The sequence below is a fragment of the Pelodiscus sinensis genome, chromosome 1 (genome assembly GCF_049634645.1).
Source record: "Pelodiscus sinensis isolate JC-2024 chromosome 1, ASM4963464v1, whole genome shotgun sequence".
In the NCBI taxonomy this organism is placed as follows: domain Eukaryota; kingdom Metazoa; phylum Chordata; order Testudines; family Trionychidae; genus Pelodiscus; species Pelodiscus sinensis.
In genome coordinates this window covers 5,974,631-5,998,711 of record NC_134711.1, presented here as the reverse complement: position 1 = coordinate 5,998,711, position 24,081 = coordinate 5,974,631, and the positions used below count along the sequence as shown (strand labels likewise).

General features: G+C 44.1%; 1 protein-coding gene across 2 annotated transcripts in view; it reads right to left on the bottom strand.

The window, feature by feature from the left end:
* CHCHD3 (coiled-coil-helix-coiled-coil-helix domain containing 3) overlaps positions 1–24,081 on the bottom strand; it is a 268,328-nt gene that overhangs the window by 220,730 nt on the left and 23,517 nt on the right. For both annotated transcript variants that reach the window (XM_006120346.4, XM_025183231.2), the window contains exon 3: positions 2,284–2,365. In XM_006120346.4, the coding sequence (XP_006120408.1) occupies positions 2,284–2,365 (82 nt within the window). The remainder of the gene's footprint in view (positions 1–2,283; positions 2,366–24,081) is intronic.

The window sequence follows — 24,081 nt, the reverse complement described above, 5'->3', positions numbered from 1 at the left end:
GACAGGATGTGTAGTCTCTGGGGTGGGAATGAGGGATTTGGGTGTGGGAAGGGGTGAGCAGTGCAAGCTCTGGGAGGAAATCTGGATGCAGGAGGAGGTGATCAAGGGGACACTGGCTCGGGGAGGGGGCTCCAGGCCAGGCAGTGTTGAGGTACTAAGCAAGCCACAGGCTTGTGGATGTGAGAGTGCAGCAATTTGGGTTGGGGTATGTGAGGGGCTCAGGGCAGGGGGTTCCAATGTTTGATAGGCTCAGATCTAGGGTCTGAGGAAGAGGGAATGCAGGAGTGGTTGTGGCCAGATGGGGGCTTGGCCCCAATTGGGGGTTTGTTGGCCAGGCTTCGTTTTTAAATAAAATACTATGTTAAACACAAAAAGTTTCTGCATTGTCTTTATTTATGAGAATGGCAGGGAACCTGCCTTGAGTCAGGGGTCACTGACGCATAGAAAAGTCATTCGGGAGCAAGGGACACAGTACTGGGGAGGGGTGCCAGTGGGAGCAGGGGAGAGGGGGCACAGGGTGCCAGAAGGATAGGTTTCTGCAGCAGGGGACAGGCTGCTGGGAGGGACAGGTTTCTGTAGAGGAGAGCAGGGGAACAGGTTTCTGTAGTGGGGAAGGCAGGGGGACAGGTTTATGCGGTAGGGGACAGGGTGCAAGAGGGAACTGGCTTCTGCAGGGGGGACAGGGTACCGGGGGGCAGGTTTCTGGAGCAGGGTGGGGGGGGGCAAGGGAGAGGGAACAGGAGGGCAGGAGGACAGGGGACAGGTTTGGGGCAGAGGAGAGTGAACAAGGATGGGAGCAGGGAGTTCCCTACACCAGCCACGGAGGGAAGCCTCCGACCCGCGCTCCCTTTGGGCTGACCACAGGGCTTCTCTTCGCTCCAGCCCGGCTGCCCTGCGCTCAGCCCAGGAAGCTTGCTCCAGCAGAGCTGGAGCTAGGCACAGCCTCCCTGGGCTGAGCGCAGGACAGCCGGGCTGGAGCAAAGAGAAGCGGCTGCCCAGCCAGCTGGCCATGGCGCTCAGCCAAGGTGCACCATGCTCCACGTGGGTTGGTGCAGAGGGGAAGCTGCCTGGCCAGCTGGCTGTGGCGCTCAGCCAGGGTGCCCCACGCTCCACATGGGCAGGCACAGAGGAGAAGCCGCCCAATCAGCTGGAGCGAGGGGCAGCCTCTTTCAGCTGAAAGCCACAGCCAGCTGGCCGGGGTGTTTAAGCCCTCCCAACCTCCCAGCTCCCACCATTTCTGTGTTGTTGCTCGGTGAGTAACTGCTCCTTAAATGAGGAAATCAAAATTAAATGTACTGCGCAGATGCGCAGTTCAGAGAGGGCTCAAGAGCAACTCTTAGAGCCCCTGAGATCGACCGGTAGATCGCGATCTACCGGTTGGTGACCACGGATCTAGACAGAACCCTTCTGCTGGAATAAACTACGCAAATTGCATAGCTTATTCCGAATCTAGGTCAATAGAGCTTATTTTGAAATTTGGCACTGCGTAGACAGCACCAAATTTCAAAATAAGGCACTATTCCGACAAATCGCTTAACCCTCATGGAATGAAGGTTACAGGGACACTGGAATAGCATTTAAAGATGCAGCATTACTATTTTGGGATACTTACGGTATCCCGAAATAGCGCTGCAGTCTACATGTACCCTTAGTGTAAGCCAGTGACGCTCAAAGTGCTGTACGACCATCTTGGAGGTGAGCCGCAGGCTCGTGGCTTGCTTCCCATGCAGCAGACAGGCTGCATTGGCACTCTAGCCCTGCCAACTCCCCCGGCGACGCTGGGGCACCAGCACCTGCCTCCTGCTGTGGTGGAAGGGGTTAGAGCCTTGCAAGTCAAATCTGGTTTGCAGGGGAAAGCGGCAGCTCCATGCGCTGTCGCTCTGCCTCCCCCAACCTAGGGCAACGGCAGCACAAGAAACCACTCACCTGGAGGCTTTCTCCGCTGCTCCCATTGGCCAGAATCACAGCTAACAGGAGCAGCAAGGGGCACCACCTGGGAGCGGCGGAAGGCACAGAGCCAGGTAAGTGACCCCCATCTCCCTCTTGCCCAGACCTCCTGCTCCCATCCCCTTCACGCATCCCTTTCCTGATGAGACCATGTACCCCATCCCTGCTCCTGTATCCTCCCACCCAGACCGCTCCACCCCCAGCCCATTCCTGCGCCTAACTTCCCAGCCAAATCCCTCACCATCAGCCCACTCCTGCATTCTACCTCTTCAGTTACTGTAACACTATCAAAACATTAAATACATTTTTACAAGTTATAAATAATCAAAAACCAACCTCTTTTTGGCTTCATTCTCTCTCCTAGCTTGTTCCAATGCCATTTCTTCAGCTACTCTTTTCTTTAGTTCTTCTTCATTAACTAAAATAGGCAGAAAAAAATTAAACCTTAAATGTGACCAATATACAAATGTTACCAGATCACAGTGTTATTTTGAATTACAGAAGCAAGCAAAATGTTTAGGTTATTTTCTTCATTTCTCTATTCGGCAATCTTAGCATCTTCCAAATTATAAGGTATGCTATTTTCTTCTAATTGTCTTCATTCCACCAATTTTCAAACAACATATTCTCATCACAAAAGAAAAACGTGTGCATCTCTTACGGCATGACACACCACCACCTAAATGGTCCTATAACCTAAGCAACCAATGAATGCACGAGGAGGAGGAGAGAAACAAGTTCCAGTAAAAATGATGGTCTTCCAGCAATTCCTTTAAGCAAACAGGAGCTATCAAGTGCCTCCTCTAACCTCCACCGGGGCAAGGAGAAAGCAGCATATCTTTGGATCCCAAAACACTTAAGGCATTAAGGTTAAAGCCAGCACCCTGACCTCCACCTAGGAACTTAACATAAATCAGTGGAATTTCCGAAGTACTGCCCCACACATTACTCAAATGGTCAGCTGCATTTGCATTACCCTCAGACTAAATGGTTCCAGTTTGTAGCACCATAGAGAGCAATTGCACCATGTGGCACAGAGAGACAGGCTTGGCTAAGGGAAACAGGTCCATAACAGAGAAAGAATCGCACACAACTAGAGAGGCCAAAAATGGGCAGAAAGAAAATCTTCTTAGCCACAAATACTATTTGATCTTCTAAAAACAACAGTCACGAGCATTAACAAAAGTCCAAATCTGAAAAACCTGAGTCAAAAATATTGCGCGTGCACACACACACACACACACACACACACTCTCTCTTTCTCTGCTTTGGCCTTATCTGCATTTAGCCTAACCAATATCAGGGATGTAAAAATCCATTTAACTGCTTAACCAGCATCCCATAGGCAGGGGGCCGCTCCAGCCCAGCTGGGCTGCGACCTGCCACACCACACAATGGGCTGGAGGTTGTTCCAGCAAGGTCCTGCTGGGCTGAAGCACCCCATGCCTACAGTGCAGTGAGCCCATGGCACACTGGGAGCAGCCCAGCCACGTTAACTCAATTACGGGGTTAACCCGTAACATCCCTACAGCCAACATGGCCTCAAACTCTCTCGAACTTCATAAGATACTGATTATTATTACACAAGATTATTCTATTTCCAGTGACTGAAACCCGCCTACACAAAGCACTTTCTAGCTCCAGCCTCTCTGGCATGCTTCCTATGAGCAGACCATCTGGTACTCCTTGTCACAGTTCAGGACATCTGTGCCCATATTCCTCCTCCATAGTCCAGCAAAGGCACCCACTTCTAAGCTTCCAGCTCCCAACCATTAACTCTTTTAGGAGGAGAGCTATGCATGCTTCCCTCCTGACCAAGGTTCTTCCAGGAGGCATAGTTCCCTGCCTTGGTTGCTTTGTTTGCTCCGCAGCGATTGTGAACAGCGCAAATGCACTATTATGAGGCCATAATACAAGGACATCAAAAATTTTACACACTAATCAATCTACATACATTAAACTTAACGCTGAAAGATATTTTAATATTTCACATCTTTAATTCACTTCTTGACAATAGGCACTCACATGTAGCATAACAATTATACTGCTCACCAGCATCTGTCTCCTGAAGTTTATTGTTCTTCCATAAGAAAAAGTAAAAAGAAGTCTAATGAAGCATGGAACGGTCTTTTAAAGTATAATAAATAAGATTCAGATATCAGCTAATGCAGACATAACATATTTAACTTGAACTATCAATTACATATTGATCAGCCAAATACTGATATGGAATAAAAAATGGTAGATCATTAAGTAAAATTCTGTTATATAAGTAGGATACCTTCCAAATGAAAAAGTCGTGGTATCTCAGTGAAGATTATAATTTCAAGAGTAGGAGTATTTCGTATGAGAAAAAAGAGCCTCCAAAATTCATTTGTCAGAAAGACAAAGAGTCTGAAAAAAACTATGTCTGTTACAACAGGTTCTCGGCAAAAGCAAAAGGACCTTTAGCAGGTAATTTCTGCTCAGACCACACAATATTCAGAAACAGACAACTGGAAAATAAACTACCAGAAAACATTAGAAGCTGGTAGATAGATGACACTTGTTTGACCTAGAGATGTGAATGGTTAATCTGTAAGCATCACCCTTTCTGGATTAATAGTCTGTCCAGCCTAAATACTAGCTCTTGCTTTTGACAGTTACGGGCTTTCAATTTCTGTTTCTCACCAGACTAAAAAGCAACATATGCAAAGAAAGACACAAGCGGGATAGCAATGGTTTTGTTCTGTGCTTATGTGGTGGTAGACCATGGCTAAGCACAGCAGAGAAATTAGTTTAAAATATCTTAAAGACAAAGAGGCAATATATAGGAAAGGATGGAGGCGGCATAGAAGGGAACAGTGGAGTGGACTGGAAAGGAAAAAAAAAGTAAAACATTATTCAGCACACACACAGCTTCCCATATTTCCCCACACTTCTGCCACCCACACCCCTCTGTCATGACTTCTGGGCAGAAGAGAGACCCTATCTGGGAATATTACGAACAAATTCGTTCCTTGGCTGATAAAGGAAAACATGGTAAGAGTAAGCAGTGCAAGATGATGATGCGGGACTTGGTTGCAAGAATGACATCATAAGGAAAACTGCTTATTGGAAGAAAAGAGTGTGGATGAAGAAGTGGATATGGATGAGTGGATCAACTGGTTAGTAACTTAAATAATTCACTTTGCAACGTATCATTGTTCAAGACTCTCTCTATGCCTTTTAGTGTAAGTATAATTAGACAAGTAAGTTCCCAAGTTGTTTGATGTGTTGGATGTTGCGAGAAATAAAAGTTTAGCTTAACTAATTAAACAAGCCATAAGGATTAGGTAACTAGGTTTGGAATCTATCGCTCAAGTATACAATACAGAAAGCTGCAGTAAGAGAAATCTGGAGTTGCCCGTTGCCACAAAGTGTCATTTTCTCATTTTATATTACATAATATGTGTCCCTTATTTTGGAACATCATGGCATCACCATTACGGTCTGTGGTCATAAGTCTATATCCTATTTTACTTCAGTATAATCTAGCTTTTCCAAGCTCAAAAACAGACGTGCCAGTGAGTTACTTCCAAATTAAATGCACTCTAAGCACAGTCTATCTTAGCTTTTTTGGTAACTAATTTTAAATGAATGATTTTTGTGCGTGATTTAAATCATGATTTATATCACCTTGATTTACATCAATCCACAATAGACCTCACCCCTTGAAAGCATGGGTCTTTCTCCTGGCCAAGTTTCCTTTGCGTCTGTGAGAGACTCTCAAGTTTGAGGGTACATCCCACCAAAAGCCCCGGATTTCTTTATTCTGCTGCGGCCACTGGTGGAACACACACACAAACTGTGAAGTGTATGAGAGACATATACAACAGGGTGGGGTGTGAACAGGATAGCATGAATATAGATTCACTGATTCCAAAACTAGACAGGCCAACTACGATCATCTAACTGGACCTGCATAGAACAGGCCACAGAGTCTCTCTAAAATAACTCCTGGAACACATCCTTCAAGAAAAACATCTCATCATATTGTATTCCACCTCTATATTTACACTCTTAGGTTGCATTCTGCACAGGTGGGGTAGCATCTAAGCCCCACTCTGGATGGTCTGTCAGAAAGTTAGTCTGCCTTGGAGCACAACCAGCTTCCTGATGCATGGCTGCACAGTGTGCCCATTCGTGCCCCAGTCCTTGATAGATCTAGCACCTCAGGTCCCTGACATGGATCCTTGGTGGTTGCATAGTTGCACATAGTTGGAAAATTATAGTAAAGCTTGCTGCAATCTTAATTTTTAAAGAAAAAATTAAACATCTTTGAGGACTCATTCCCTAGTGCCACTCTGTATGCCACATAGACCACTTTACAAAAGAAATGTCCCTTTTGAATTAACATTTTGCTATAGAAATGGGCACTCCATCTTCCCTCATCTACCTTGTAAAGTGATGGCAAGCACTTTCTCCTCTCACTCCTATACTGCTTCCTATTATTCTCTCCTGTCCCCTTCATACTATGTCTAATTAGCCAGCAAAATCCTTACTTGCCTCTGAAACAGAATACATTTTCCTCCATTTTTGTTCCCCTTTCTCTCTCACTAGTCATGGTATATAATTCCAGAATGCCTGTTCTCATAAGAACAGTTTGTATCAAGGGCACTCACTGAATGAGAATTAATTTTTAGCAAGAAAGATTCACAAAAAGAACTGTGAGCAATACCCGCTAGATAAAGGACATCTGCACTCTCAAAAATGTGGGTTTGAGAACTCAGCAGCAAGACACGACCAAGTTAGTAAAATGGCCTGCAACCTGCAGAGCTAGGAATATATCCATTAATCTTGCAATTTCAACAAATTCATTAACAGAAAAGTGCATTTATTCCGAAACAGCTTATCAAAACCCAACTGAAAAGCAAGGTCCATTAATGTTAAAAATGAAAAGAAGCTCCTGTTTAATACAGGTAACCATGTTTTACAAAATACCTAGCAACACAATTAGAGACCAAGTGAGTGAGGTAATATTTTTATTCTATTGGCAAGAGAAAAGCTTTCAAGCTTGTCTCTCTCACTAGCATTTCTCAATATAATTTCCATTCAGTGAATTTAAAAGGAAAATACACCAGCTCTAATGTTTCTTTTAAAAATGCTTTCAAATCAACTTTGCTAACCCAGCTAGAGGACCCGAGCAGGACCTTGAAACACGTGTATTTTTAAACACTTCAGACTAAATAATCAAGATGTCCTTTGGTCTTGCAGTTGTCTCTTGAAAAGAAGTAACAATTTGTTCTTGCAAGGCTGGATATAAGGGAGAAGAGGGCAATGATGGGTCAACCAACTATGAACTCCCTTCTCACTCCCCACTGTCACAATCAACTCTTGCGGGGGGTGGGTGGGGGGGGGAGAGATTAACAGGTGTGTATTCACTACAATGTTAGGTTAAGACAGAACTACAATGTTGCCCCTAATCAGACACCAGCACACACAAATCTCCAGTAGATTTGGTAATGCTGGCATCGCCAACAGAGATGCCGCTTCACTCCTCTTTCGGGCAGCATAAACCAATGAGGAAGGATAAACATAAGCAAGCCTCCTCCAGGCCATCTCCTAAATTTGCTGCTACTCAGCCTTCTACCATGATCCCTCACTCCTTCAGCCTCTATGTTCTGGCAGTGTTCTTTTCAGTTATGAGCAAGCTGGGGGAAGGGGTTAAATCACGATACTGCCAAATTAGGGATGTTAACTAACATTTAACTGTAAACGTGTGAGCGGGGCAGGCAGCTCCACAAAAGCCAATGCTGGGTGGAGCCAGCTTAAAAGCACCGGCTCCAGCCCCCGATACAGAGGCAGCAAGGGAGGAGTGCATATAGTCGTTAAGATTAACCGATAAGCCCAGGCTTATCAGTTAATCATGTGAACGAATGCACACTGACATCCCTAGTCAAAACCGATTCTGCTGTAAATCAAAACAGTGACAATCCTTTTTTGTGCAGTCAGCTTATTACAAAACAGTCCAAAACAAGTGAGACTGCTCTATAATGGTTAAAAAGTGGTAATTTTCCAATGTTATTCTGTCTCTAAGAATTTTGAATTTCCCAGGCAACCTCAAGAATTGAAAAGAACAGCTTCCATATGAGGAGAGATTAATCAGACAAGGACTTTTCAGCTTGGAAAAGAGACAGCTAAGGGGTAGGGGATATGATTGAGGTCTATAAAATCATGAGAGGTGCAGCGAACATAGATAAGAAAGTGCTGTTTACTCCTTCTCGTAGCACAAGAACTAGAGATAGGCAAATGAAATTAATAGGCATCAGATTTAACACAAACTAAGGTAAGTACTTCTTTACACCAACTCCTTGCCAGAAGAGCAAAGGCCACGATTGTATCCGGGTTCAAAAAAGAACTAGATAAATTAATGGAGCGAGAGGTCCATCAAAGGCTATTAGTCAGGATGGACAGGGATGGTATCCCTAGCTTCTGTTTGCCAGAAGCTGGGAATGAGCAACAGCGAATGGATCACTTGCCTATCCTTACCTGTTCTTTTCATTTCCTCTGAAGCAACTGGCATTGGCCACTGTCAGAAGACAGGATATTGGGCTAGATGGGTGTTTGGTCTGATCCAGCATAGCCATTCTTACATTTTAAATTCCATGTTAGTGTAGTCTAGAACTGTACGGGAGCATTAGATCAAGATTTAAGAGTCTCACTGAACAGAAAACCCTGGCAATACTTTAGCTTTAGTCTAGCTACCAATCCACGATAACACACATGCAAGCATGTACTTAAGATAAACTTACTCCATCCTACAACACTTAATCATGGTAGTAACATGAGGCTTCTAAGCCCTTATAAGGATTTTAGGTTACATCCTCCCTCTCATCCTTAATTTTTTATTTAAATTAATTACATTAATTCTTCAGGACAAGAACTACATCATATTACATATTTGTACAATGCTTAGTAAAATGAGGCTCAATTGGGGCAGGATCTCTAGGCTAGGGATGTTAAATATCAGTTAACTGAACAGTCAAGTAACCTCATGAAATTTATCAGTCGACTATTCTACAGTCCCTAGAGGTGGGGCCGACAGCCACTGTATCAGAGGCAGCACCGTGGGGTGCAGGTGGGAACTGATCTGCGAGAGGAGCCAGTTTAAAAACCAGCTGCCTGTTGTCCTGTGCTGCTGCTTCTGAATAAGAGGCAGCAACGTGGGGTGGCAGCAGTCCCTGTATAGCGGGTGGTCTGAGCTCCCAGACCCAGCATGAGCCAGAACTAACTCGGGCTGCCTGCCCACCCAGAACCTAGTACACTTTAAATGCAGAGCTGCAGCAGGGGTAGGTCCCGGATCTGCTGCAAGCCAGGACTGAGCCGGGAAGGTGGTGCCAAGAGCGCCGGGGCATTGTGGGCAGTGCCGGCTGCTTAGCCTTGTGGGCAGGCTTGAGAGGTGCTGACTGGCTCTCACTGGCCACGTTTGGGTCCAGCACCACAGCCGGGCAGCCTGGCCTCTGTCCTGCACTGAGTGATGGATTCCCACATGGGGACATCAGCCCTGCTGAGAATCCAAGACGGGACTCCAGGCGCCTGTCCTTTTTTGCCTCATGTGTCTGACCTGACTTGCCCAGCTCCCCGCCAGCCACAGATTGGAGCACTCTGGCTGGGAAACTCTTCTTTTTACAGTAAAATCACTCCAAGAAATACACAACCTGAAGCTTCATGCTAAACACCCAAAACACTGGTATATAATTTTCTTTTTAATAAGAAGCATTAAAAATGGCAACAAAGAAGAGATGCTTCTTGGATGAACACAGGGTTTTCAATCCTGTTCGGGAAATAGAATTCACTTTTGCAGAGATAAATGGAAAACCAATGTGTCTTCTTTGTCAAAAGACTCTCACTGCGTTAAAGAAAACAAACCTGCAACGGCACCATGAATCTTGTCACCCTGAGTTCAAAGACTTGTATCCACTTGACAGCAATTTAAGAAAAACTAAGATATGTTCCTTACTAGAACATTACCGTAATCAACAAGATACGTTCCGTAACAGTGATGCCGTTACAGAAGCCTCCTTCAAAATGGCTTGACACACAGCAAATCAAAGAGACCTTTTACTGAAGGTGAATTGATGAAGCAGTGCTTAAACTGCAGCGAATCACTTTTTGCAGAATTTAAAAACCAAGAGGATATAGTTAAATATCAAAAGTGAAAGTGTCTGATTCAACTGTAGTAAGATGAACTGAAAGCATCTCAGGCAATCTAAATTGTTAATAAGACATTGAAAGCACTGACTATTTCAGTCTAGCAATGGACAAATCTACTGATCGTTCAGACATCTCAGCTCATGATCTGGGTGCATTTTTTCAATGGCGAAAAGTACATCGAAGAAATGCTTACTCTGCTACCTTTGGCGGGTCAAACTAGAGAGATGACGTTTATTCTGTGCTATGGCGTTTTTTGAAAGACCAGGAAAATGCATTGATCTGAAGAATCTTACTTCAATAGCAACTGATAGTGCTCCCTCCATGATTGGAAAAGAGAAGGGACTAATTTCTTTGCAGAAGAAAAATCCACAGTTTCAAGATTTCTTTTCCTCCCATTGCATTCTGCACCAAGAACAGTTATGCAGCAAACTGAAGAGAGAATTTTTCAAGAGCACAATGGATAGTGTCACAAAAATCGTCAACTTCATTGTTGCAAATACCTTGAAACTGACAATTCTGAGCTTGAGTTGAGGAGTACAAAATACAGTATGCTGACTTGGCAATGCTTGCAGAAGGTAGATAGCTGAGTCGAGACAAAGTGTTAGATCAGTTTATGGATCTACTGCCTGCTGTATGAGTGATTTGGGAAGCAAAGGATCGCCACGGATTTACTGTCATGTTTAGACGAAGAGACATTCCTGGTAAAGGTGGCTTGTCTCACTAATATGACACGCCACTTATATGCACTCAATCTGAAACTTCCAATAAAAAAAAAAAGTCTTCTCTGATGTGCGATATTTCTGCATTTAAAACAAAACTGGCCCTTTTTGCAGATCAGTTTCGTGAGAAAGATTTAACTCATTTTCTCATCCTCAACTCACAAGTGACACAGCTGAGTGAACATGCATCTTTTTGCCTGATTTTTTTTTAAACAGATTACGTCTCAGAGCTGAAATCCAAATTTTCTTCTCATTTTCTAGATGTCAAATCCCTGAAGACAGTTCTTGAATTTTCTGAAAATCCATTTTCAGTTGAGGTAAAGGCAGTCTCACCTTCAGCGATGAGATCTGGTGTTGAAAGGGCCGCATTTGAAGAAGAGATGATAGAACTGCAAAACGATAGTATTCTAAAAGCTAGGCATAAGGAAGAGGACAGTGAAATATTTTGGATGATCTATGTACAGGAAGACATATGCCCTGCATTACTGAAATGTGCCAAAAATTTACTAACTTGCTTTGGGTCTACATATATCTGTGAAAGTTCATTCTCCTCTACAGCAGGGGTTCCCAAACTTTTTGACACGGGGACCAGTAAATCCATTCACAAACTTTTGGAGGACTGGTAATGTTTATTTGCATATTTATTAATCAAATTATGAATATTCAAATAAGTTGTTTCTGATCCTCCCAAAACCCCCAGTGCCAGATTTAGCAAAGCTTTTGACATGGTCACCCACAATATTCTTGCCAACAAGTTAAGGAATATGGATTGGATAAATGGACTGTAGGACAGACAGAAAGCTGGTTAGACTAGGGTTTCCCAAACTTTTTACTTTAGTTGGAACCCTTTTTTTTCCAATACTGCTTTTTGCACCTCAAAAATATAAACACATAAAAAAAAACTGAGAAAATACCAGACCTATAACATGTCTGGTATTTTCTCATTAGGTAAGTTGTATTATTACTAGATGTATCAGTTTGTAGTTTCGAACTGCCTGGCTGGTAAATGTGCTCAGGCTGCATGAGTGTGTCTACCAGCCAGACAGTTCGCAACTACTCGAGGGGTGTGAGTGTGTGGGGGGGACAATAGAATCCCTGGGACGGACTAACTCATGCTTTGTGCTTTGCGGGGGGGGGGGAGGGGAAGCGTCCCAAGATCTACATATGGCCGGGTCAGTCCCATTCCCCACAGGCTGATTCATTCCTCGCCCCTGCTCTCCCCGCTGCGCCTCTGGCCAGCCCCACTTCCCCCAACCCCCTCCCGGGCAGCCAGGTCCCCCCCGCTTCTCCTCCCAATCTCCCTTGGCCAGCCCCGCTGCCCGCATCCAGCCCTCCTTCCAGCAGCCGCTTCTTCTCCCCTCCCACCCCCCATCTTCCCCGGCCAGCTCCCTGCCCCCGACCTCGCACCCCCCGGCAGCCCTGCTTCCACTGGCCCCCCAATCTCCCCAGCCTGCCCCGATTCCCCCATCCAGTGCTGCTTCCAGTGGCCAGCTCTCCCCTCCTCCTCACTCCAGGATCCTCTGGTACCTGCACCTTCCCTTAGCCCTGCACCCTCCTGGTGCCTCCCCCTTTCCTTACTGCCCCTGCCCCCTTTGCCCTCTCTTTCCCAGATACCCACCCCCTCAGCACTCTCTTCCCCATCCCCTCCTGCCCCTTTGTGCCCTCACACATGATTTGCTCCATCCCCACCTCTCACATGCCCACCCCTTCTTTCAAGCCTTCTCCCAGCACCTCCTCCTTGAGCCCCCAATGCCCTTCCCCTCTCCTCTCCCAGCATCACCCTGTCCCCCCCCTCCCACTGACACCTCCCCTCCTGCCCTTTCCCTCAATGTCTGCACTTGGCCTCCTGGCATTTGTCTCTCTCTTCTGTACCCTGTCCCTTGGTGCCTTCCCCTTCCACTCCTCCACCGCCGCGCAAGCTCGCCGCCACTGCCGCCTCCTCGCCTCCGCCCAAGCCCGTTTCCTACCTTCTGCCTTCCACATTGCAGGGCTGGAGGCCACCGAAGCCAGCGTGGCCCTGCCACGTGCCTCCGAAGAATTTTAAAATCCCGGGCCGTGACGTCACGTCACACTTGGGCGTCCTCCCTGCCCACGTGCAACGCCGCACGTGAGCAGCAGCAGGCGGTGAGGAGGAGCTGCGCACGGCGGGGATGCTCTGAGGGTGGGGTGGGAGGACGCACAGGGGGAGGGACCCGCGCCCGTGCCAGGGAGAGCCAGGGGAGAGACCCAGCTCCACATATTGGTGGAGCACGGCCCCCGGCTCTGTAACTCACCAGCACTTCCGGATTCAGGGGCGTGGGGCTCAAATCGGCCTAAGGCCGGCCTTGCCGGCAGCCACCAAGCATGCTGAGGCCCGGTATTTTTTCCCATAGTTTGGGAAACGCTGCTCCACAGAAATCATCAAGTCAAAACTGCACACCCCTCTCTTACTGACAGACATCTGACCAACTGTCTCCGTAAATTCCAGTAATGTATTGGCAGTTTCTGTTTGACTTGTTAAAATGGTGAAGCCAAAACAAAAAGGTAGTCAATATAATGGTCTTCTGTTGATATGTGTTTTAGTTAAATTCCTGGACTGTCATAGATCATTAAAAGTGCTGTCATATGAGTGGAAATCAAGTAAATATTGCATTTCATTAATATCAGCAAAACTGACTTAAATGGGCCTGCGTGATGTGTAGTCTTCCTTTAATCTTTGTATTCCTGCCCATCAGTGTGAAACATGCTATTTGCATATATATGCAACCACACTTCAGTTGTGGCCCTTGGCATGTGCTGTGACTATCATTGTGGCCCCCAGGGCTTCCAAAGTTGAGTAGCCCTGCCTTAGAAGTTGGAGAGTTACCTAACCCAGACCTATTACTTTCAGGTGAAGAGTTGAGGCATAGTCAGAGATGAAAATGTCAATGAGAGGAGGTGCTTGAATAAAGTGAAGAGCAAAAAAAAAAAAAAATCAAACGTCCTACTCTTAAGGAATTTAACAATGAAATGTCAAAGTTGTGAACAAATTTATACTATTACTATACTGAATTATTGCAGCCAGAAAACTATACTTTGGTACCAAGTAAGTTAGTGAAAAGATCATTACAATTAGAACTACAGGCTAAACCTCTCTAATCTGGCACCCTCAGGACCCGACCGGTGCTGAACCAAAGAATTTGCTGAACCATAGGAGGTCAATATTGTCTAGCAGCATTACTAACACTTCCACTGCTTACTAGGCTCTTAGAAGACAGTTAGAGGTAAATTAGAGCTAAATAACAGCACCGAACACTGAGCGCCAAGAGGGATGGCAGTTAAACTTTACAGGACTGCAGAAAACTTGGCCACACCAGAGTAAGTGGACATCTGGCTAACTAACTTCATGCTGGACCACAGATGTTGCTGGATCAGAGAGCACCGGACTAGAGAGGTTCAACCTAGATTAAAACAACTGTAAATGAAAATTAATCAAATCTAATATTATTCTTTGACTATGTATCAACAAAATAGTGGATGAAGGATAACCTTTGACAAAGTTACTCACAACAAGTTAAGAAAACTAAGCAGTCATGAAGTGACAGGTAAAGTATTGTCATACACTAAGAATTAGCTACAGCTACTAAGAAAGTAGCATGGAAAAGCAGCAATCACAGAAGTGACAAAGTCTGCAGATGACTACTCTAAATCACACGTGGAGAGTATAGAAGACTGAAGAACTTAAAAGGGAACTAAGCAAAGCCAAGCACACTAATAGTGCACATGTGAAGGAATAATTTGAATTATTCATGCATGTTGTTGGTTTCTAAATCAACTACAGTCATGAAGGAAAGACTTGGATGTCCTGGGCAGTTCAAAGAAAGCGTTCGTTTGATATACTGAGATGGTAAAAAAAGAAAAAAACATTAGGAAAAATGGAATAGAAATAGTGCCAAAAAAAACAAAAACGAGTAATATTCCCCAGCCCAACTTGAATACCACAGCTATTACAGACATTTTATCTTAAAACAAATACACCAAAGGATGGGACTTGCTAAAAGATGTATCTAAGCTCATCCAGAATTTACTGGCTTAATAAAGGAATCACTTAGCAATGTTCTATGGCCCACATTATGCATTAAGTCAGATTAGATTATCGTAAGAGTTGCTTCTGATCTTTAAAAAAAAAAAATCAATACATGACACAAGAGGTCTAAAAATTAGAAGACTGAAAAAAGTGAAAATGGTTAATTGACAGAAAAGACATGTATATAAGATAATGAGTAATATGGACAAGGAAAATCAACAGCTATTACATACCCCATAATGCAGAGATAAGGCGACAATACAAGGAAGCTGAAGATCAACACATTTAAAATGGATTTTAAAAAAAAATGTGTTTTTTGGGAAGGGAGGAGTTAATAGAAAATCAGTGTATAAAAAAAAGAATAGTTGGAACTATAACTCAGGGCATAGGATAAACATTCTCAAATGTTTGGGGGAAAATTTCACACTGGGCATATTAGTCCAGAATTGTTTATTATGGATATCTTAACTCTGAAGCATCTAAAACTAAGGATATTATATTGCAGTGCTCACTAACCATGTAGTTGATACAATTTGTATCGACTACACGATTAGTCGCTAACGGCCGCTCTGCAGAGCCGCAGCATGGGTAGCTCCAGGAGCTGGCTGGAGCTAGGACTAAGAAGTCCCAGCTCATGTCGACTCCGGGAGCCACCTGAGCTGCAGCTCTGCATTTTAAATGTAGTAATAGCCACTGGGCTCTTACTATATTTAAAATGCAAAGGTGCAGCATCCCACACCAGCATGAGCCAGGACCACTCCGTTTTGGATCGCACCGAGTCCAGCAGCCCCTGTACACAGGGACCAGCCCTGTCCACCACAAACAAGAGCAGCTGCCATAGCAGCCTCTGCGTGCAGCCAGCCTGGACTGCTGCAACAGGGGTTGTTTGGCAGCAGCAGCCCCTGTCCACGGGGCGAGAGGGAGGGGGTGCAGCTCCCCATGGGGACCCCTGCGGACAGTTGCTGCTGCTGGAGAAGCCTCTGCCCATGGCGAGCCTTAGCGTACCGCAGACAGAGGCTGCTTTGCAGCAGCCTCTCCTATTCCCCGCCTTGCTGCCTCTGATAGAGGCAGAGGGGGAGAAGGTGGCATCACAGAGACAATACTAGGGGGAACCAGCTTTTAAGCTGGCTCCCCCAGCACCAGCTCCTGTCCTGTCTCCGCCCCTCCATAGAGGCAGCAAGGCAGGTGAAGTGAGTAGTCAATACTGCACTTGACTACTCGCTAAGCTTATGCTTATTGGGCAGTCAACTACTCACTAACTTCCCTACCTAGAATTATTAGAAATAGGACCCTGGGCTATACAGGAAACTTCATGGACCAATGACCTATGTTCCTATATACACAGAACACTTACATTACCATCATGTATGGGACAATGCACTCAAAGGCTGCCTCCAAAACGACCATCTGTCACCCTATCTGGCAAGACAACTGCAGCAGTATAGACATTGAAGGTAATGAAGATATCAAAAAGAACATTCTTGACTTCATGCTAATAATCACAAATACTGAATCAGAAAGTACAGCGTTACAAACAACTTGGTGTCCTAGAAAATTAACAGCATCAAACTAAGGGTTTATTATGTATTTTATTGTGCCTCTAAAATTAACTGACTTTTTCTTCACATTCCTATCTGAGACACATAATATGCAAATAACATTAATTTCATTGTTTGCCATATAGATGTGGTCCAAATTGGAGTGCTTATTAAGTTCCACTCATTACAAGACAACTATCAAAATTGACAATTCTATAGAATAATATAGAAACAAGAATCTTTCAACTTTTGCTCTTTTTATCTAGCCAACTGTATGCAGTGCAAGTAGCGTATTATTAATTTCCACCTGACTAGAAAAATAAAATGTATATTCTTTAATTTTTATCCAGTTGGGGGCTAGAGCCATCCACAAATGATAAATGGACTGAAAGTACTCTAAGCTATTAGGTTTTTGAAGCATGACAACAAGCAGTTTGCTCATAGAATAAAAAGTCAACATGCAGACATAAAACACTAAAAGATATAGTTAAAATAAAAAAACTCAAATGAAATTGACTTTTTCAAAGGGGCACTGACAAAATACCAAATGTATGTTCTCCATATCTGATGCATTATAATGCCTAATAAATTAAACAAACACTAACTTGATTTTATAACCCTAAAGAAAATCTTGTGTTTAAGGCACTAAACTGGGATTCAGGAGAGCTGTATTCAGTTCCTGGCTCCACCACAAACCTCTTGTACTATTGTGGACAAACCATACAATTTCTCTGTGCTACAATCCATTACCTTTAAAATACTGATGACTTCCATGAATGAATTCATGACATGATTGTGAGGTGTATAAAACTAACTACAGATAAGACCATGTACTTTGGCATTCATGTAGCATACTTAGATTATAAACCCCTTGCATCGGACTGCCTTTGTGTTCTGTGTTGCGTAGCACATGCCACAGTCGGGTGAATTCCTAGTCACTATAGTAATACAAATACTTAAACCACCACATACGCTAGTCAGAAATTATGGGATGGCCCAAAACATTAACGCTTTACCAAAACCTACAACCATCTTTTGGATAATGAACGTTGTATTTACCAAGGAATTCTTACATCTGTATTTTTAATACAAGAAACGATCCCCAAACAACATTTTGGGGGTTGAAATTATAAACCAGTAGGAGAGATGGATCGAGTTTTTTACCTCATAGTTTAAATCCCAAGCAGGAGTCCAGAAACAATCATTACCATTGGATGACTTTTCAGTGAATGGCCTATTAAAAATGGGTTAAAGGTTTTAAATGGGTTAAAGGATTCACTTGCCCTTGATGAATCCATGGTGAGTATTCCAGATGACTTTCCTCTCTTCCAAGTGCTTCAAAATAGAGTCCCTGAGAATCTCTTCCATGATTTTTCTGGTGACTAAGGCAAGGCGGACCGGTCTATAGTTCCCAGGATTGTCTTTCCCCTTTTTTAAAGAAGGGCACTACATTTGCCTTTTTCCAATCATCCATTTGCCTTTTTCCAGTCATGCAAGACCTCCCACAAAGACAATGGCCAATGGCTCTGCAATCACATGAGCCAACTCCCTCACCACACTTGGTGGACTACTTAATGGTCTCTCCAAATGTTGTCTTTACCATAAACTAACCTCTGTGGGCCAGGATTCCCTGGTCCAGCAATACCCTCAAATGCCTCGGGGCTGGCTGCTGAGCCAGAAGCCAGGTGATCTACTGACCGATCCAGGAGAGCCTAGAGCAGCGTTTCTTAAAAAGTGTGTTCCACGGCACACACTGCAAAGCAGTTGGAGGTGTGCTATGAAGAGAACAAAGTTCAAAATCCTTTATGTTCCTCATAAAAAAAAATTGTTTGGTGTTCGTCGGTCTTAAAAAGTTTAAGAAACACTGGCCTAGAGTCTGTCACGCAGAGGGGCTGACCTCCCCTGGTCTGCCACACTCCCTCCTTCAGATGGGTCAGGCCCCGAGAGTGCCAGACCAGGGAGGTCCAACCTGTATTGTAAAGCGCATTGGGTAAAAGCTTGGTATACATTTATATATACCAATAGATTTACCCGGCATTGCTCAAGTCCATAACTCAAATAAGTTTTGTTTTCCTTTGTTTAATTAGTTGTTTGGGGTGAGGCTGGAGAGGAGGGGTTCAGTATGCAGGTCGCCCCAGGCAGAGAGGACAGTCCCAGCACCCTCTCAACACAATAGCTTAGGGCCAGGTGAAAAGCAGTAGTACATGGCCGCTGCAGCAGGCACAGCCAGGGAATTGGGGCATGTCGCCCAGCTGGGAGACAAACTCTTTGAAATATATAGTAGGTAGCTGTCCCTTTCTCCAGCCCTACGCCCTGCTGGCCCAATGGGGTTATAGCTTTCCCAGTCCCTATCTCTGGCTCCGTGCTGCCCCCCCTCCGTGGTCATTCTACAATATAACTCCCTACTACCATGCCCCTCCCTTTCTATGTTATGAGAAAGAATTGATCAAGATTGATAAAGAGGCGGCAACATGGGGGGCAGACAGCTCCATAGGACCCAATACGCGTGGGGAGACAGCTTGAAAGCCATTTCCTGCATATATCGGCTTCCGCCTGTCCCAACCCTCTGCGATGCTGCCTCTTTATCAGAGGCAGCAGTGCAGGGGTGGGGGAGGAGACGGAGGCGGCTCTGTGGAAGCTTGCACATGTAGAGGGCTGGCTTAAAAGGCAGCTCCCTGTGCATGCCGGCTCCACCTGCCCTTGCCACTACGGGAGACCGCAAGGGGGGTGCCAGCTCCCATCTACCGCCCCCCCTCGCTGCTGCCTCTGTGGGAGTCGGGGGGGGAGGGAAGGCAGCTTCCCGCACATATCAGCTCCTGCCTCCTTCCCGCCCCCCGCTGATTAACTGATAAACCCAGGCACAGTGGTTAATTGTGTAATCAACTTCACGATAACAACCGTACCAACAACGTGAACAAAAGAACACAAGGGTTGCTATACAAATTGGGAAATAGAGGTGCAATGTAGCTATTACAGAATACCAATTATATTTTCTTTCTATAAAAATTTTTTTAAACCGTCTAATGATGGCCATGTAGTCTATAAAACAATGAAATTGTCAAAACCAGTTTCTTACTATATGGAGAAGTTATGAACCATCCTTCCACATCACCAACACTAAATAAAGCACTAGGAATAGATATCCACCTTAAAAACTAAAATATGCTTTTCTCTTCTGGAAAAGAAAGGAATCCCTTTGAGGCCCTCAGAAAGTTTAATGGTGTGTGTACTACAAGAAAAAGCAGAAAGATAATCATCCATAGGGAAGGTATACCCAGAGTCACTTTGATTGACCTTATTATACACTTTCTGAATTGCTGTATTTAAGAGCAACAGATCAGCTCACCAGAGTACAGCCTTGAAGACTGCTATTCCTAAATGGATTTCTTTTTTAAGAAGAAATACTACTACATGCAGCAAACAGCTCATATTTAGTCAGGGAGCTAAATTCACCACTACCATAGGCAATGGCAATTCCCACTGACTTCACTGGCATGCATAGTTCCAAAATAAAGTCAGTAAGTTCAAGAGTAAGGTTCTGAATGCAGTATTAACTACATCACAATGTACATCTTGACTATTTTATAGTACATAATTACAACAAAATATTCAACTATTAAATTTGAAACAACAAAAGATGCTACTTGCACCAGATGGATTACAGCCCACTGAACATTATGATTGGAACCTTAACTTCTGCAAATTTTGTGACTCTTGTGATTTCAATTGTGAAACCCTAATGAAAAAAAAATCAAAGTTTATTTATTTTCCTTGGTTGTGTTTTTACTTGCCTGTACCTATCAAAATTTGCATTTAATAGGCTTGATTAGTTTCTGACATTCAGACTTCAGAAAGGAGAATAAGGGCATGTCTACACTACCAAGTTTTGTTGTAAAAAAACTCCTACTTTTGGCAACAAAACTCCGCTCGCATTCCCACCGCAACGTGGGGGGGGGGGGAGGAATCATGAAAAACACCCAGTTTCAGGAACAAAAATCTTCCAGACTTGTTTCTCTTCTCCCTTCCTTTACTGTCAAAAATCATGCAGTGTACTCTACAGGAGACTTTTTATCCCACATTTACTGAACTCCAGGATATTTCCCACAATGTCCAAGTAGCTTTTCTGGGCAGCACTCCACTGCTCCACAGCCAGGTAAACAATAATCTTCCCCTTCCTCTTGCCAGGCCTGGGAACTTTAATTTCCATTTCCTGCTGGCTGGCTCAGCACAGAGTGCTCTCATGGCCTCTTCGCAGCTGATCATGGCAGGCTATCACACCAAATGCTCTCCTGCTTGGACGACTGCAGAGCTTTGGTATCTTATCAGCGTGAGAGAAGAGTCATCTGTGCAGTCCGAGCTGCAAATGACTGATAGGAACTGGGACACACAGGCACATTTCTCCATCTTTTTGTAAAAAAAGGGTATGAGCAGGCAATGCAGTGCTGAGCAAATAAAGGAGCTGAGACAGTCATACCAAAAGGTAAAGGAGGCTAACTAGATGGCGCTGCACCCAAAGACATACCAGTTTTATGAGGAGCTGTACACAATCCAGGGGTTGGAGGGTAACACTACCTCCACCTCCAAGAACCTTGTGGATACTTCCAAAAGCAATGAGTCAGCACAAAGAGGACTGAAGCCAAAGCATAAAATCATAGATGAAGTAGAGCTGGACGAAGATATAGGGCTCCCAGCATGATACTTTACAAATACTCGTCACAAAGAGCATAGCATAAAAGCACAAATGTCCACGATTCAGAAAAAGTGGCAAGGGATCTTAATAGCTGGCATGTTTCTCAGAACAGGAAGGCTTTGTACACTGTAATTTAGATAGATATGGAATGCTGACGCTAGACAAAAATGGAAAGGTGCTCTCAGCATCAGTCTTCTGTTGGGATTTTCTTCCAAAATAGACAGCAGTGTTTCTATAATAGAATGTGTCAAATGCACACATAAATAAGGTTACATTTTAGTCACAGTTACTTGTAGTAAGAAATCTCGGACGGGTCATGGGCTCTAATAAAAAATTCACAGCCTTTGGCCTGCCCATGGCTTGTACTATAGAACCCTGACTAAATCTTGAGGGAGGGTGAAGGCATGGCCCAAGGTACCATAGATGCTGAGGAGGGAGGCAGAAGGGCAGAGGTGCCATAGGTGCTTGGGTGGGCAGCCCAGGGCCCTGGCTGTTGCTGTCAGGGTGGTTGTCAGAAGCAGGTGGCCCAGGACCACTTCTGGTGCTGGATGGAGGGGGAAGTAGAAAGGGGAGAAGAGATTGGCAAATTCCCTACCTGGCTCTGCACATCTCCCTAGAAGTGGTGGCATGTCCCTCCCACAGCTCCTAGATGGCAGTGTGGGCAGGCAGCTGTGTGTGCTGCCTCCACCCCGAGCACCAGCTCTGCAGCTCCCTTTGGACAGGAAATGAGGCCAATGGGATCTGCAGTGGAGACAGCACGCAGGAGCAGTTTGGCAGTACCTCCGCACAGAAGAGTAAGGAGGGACATATTGCCACTTCAGGGGAGCCCGCTGAGGTAAGCACAGCCCAACGCTGCACCCCCACTCCCACTCCCCACAGTGGCTCAAGACTGATCCACCATAGGCAAGTGAAGCTGGCTCACTGGCTGCCAGAGCTGCTGTACAAGTCCCAAAAAGTGTAGAAACCATGATTTCTGTGCCCTACATGACAAGCTCACAACCTTAATCATAAGACCAGGCCCCAGTTCCAGGAAGCTGCTAATAGAAGTTTTAACAGAACACAGATAAGAGACACAAGAAACAGATAACTAGAGTCGGTCAAAATACTTCTGGAAAATGAAAAAACTGTTAAAAAATGCACTTCAGAGAGAGAAAATGGGGAACTGTCATTATGAATGAAATGCCTCTATGAATGACAATGAATAGTCATTGGACTAGACAAAGAAAAGGACTATCTCGGTGCTTAGGGTACTCACCTAGGATGCGGGAGACCCAAGTTTAAAACCATGCTCCCATTATTTATATAAAGTGAAACAGTTTGAATAGGAAAGACAGACAAGAATATCCCAGAGCCCAGTGTCTGAGCTTTCTTCTGAGAGGCGGCAGACCTTTGTTCAGTTCCTTTCTTCACATCTTCACTGAGCTGCAGATCTTGCCATCAACTCTACTTCCTTCTCTGGATGTACTTTAAATTAAAAAAAATCCATTTCATGTTGCACAAAACCTCCTTTCCAATTCACCAACATTTTTTCACTGTTTAGATGGCTGGAATCAAAATGATATTTTCTCCTTTTTATACAAACTACTTGTAACCTCAAAAAATGTAATTCCACCAATTCTAGTTGTAATACAAGTCTATTGTTTTTCAAAACATGTTTGTTTAAAGCAGACTGTTATTTCCTTACAATTAATTGCTTCAGTGGCCAGTTGATGCAAATATGAATGTAATGTTTGTTTTTTCAAATATATTTTAGGGATTTCATTTCCTTTCAGAAATATCACTGCCTTTCTGAGGTTTTATTAGACACGTTAAAATTGCTTTCAATGACATTATAAAGTTGTAAACCCTTTATATTGAACCCTCTTAATCCATCCTCCTCATTCATCTTTGTCAAGGAAACACAGAATACTTGATTTCAGCAGCTATTTAACCATATGTCAATTTGCTGTCAGGGTGTCCTTTTAAAAAAAACACACTTATCTATGAATGGGAAGAATCTCTCACTTTCACAGTGCTAGGCCAACATGAACCGTATTTCTCTTCAAATTTAAATCAACAGCAACAGTGATTTGCTGTGCTGAAACTGTATTTTAGAATATATTGTAAGGTTTTTTTAAACAGTGGATAGATGTCTCGGGACCTCAATTTAACATTAAAGAAATAACAACATTGTAAATCATGGTGTGAAAGATTTACAATGCTGCTTTCAATAAGATTACATACATAGTGTTGTGTCAAGACAATGTAAATTTTTCAGCATCTGATCTCAGATTCATAAATATATTGTCAAGTTGTTTGATTTCATGGTAAGGAGAACTTACTGGGATCCATTTCAACTTCTCTGGACCTGGCTGAAATCACAACTGATGATGAATGGAAGGGAAAATATGGCATTTAAAAAGACACCTGATACTCATTATCCTCATTGCTACAATTCAGTGTACTGTCCAAATATTTTTCAATCCCGTAGGAGTCTTAACCAGGAACATCTATTTTGTTAACAAATGGCGAAGAATAAACTAGACGGTAAGATTGAAAGGTTGGAAAACCCAGAGAGGAAAAAAAAATTGGTTTACACATGGGACATGCCTTAGAAAAAGCATCAGATGAAATCAGTTACATTATATGGAAGGTGTGATAGTGAATTTGAGTAAGTCTGAACTACAGGAAAGGGCATTGAAAACGTCAGATTACTTTGTGTAAACAGATCCTCTCAAGGTGCGTTCTCAATATATCAAACAGCTCTGAAGTGCTGCAAATTAGCTTCAGGTGAAGTTTTTACAGAAAAAAATTGGTACCAAAACAGCTGACTGATTAGAAGTGTTTTGAAGTGGGCGAGATCTAGGTTGGATATCAGGAAAAGCTATTTCCCTAGGGGGGTGGTGAAGCACTGGAATGCGTTATCTAGGGAGGTGATGGAATCTCCATCCCTAGAGGTTTTTAAGTCCCGGCTTGACAAAGCCCTGG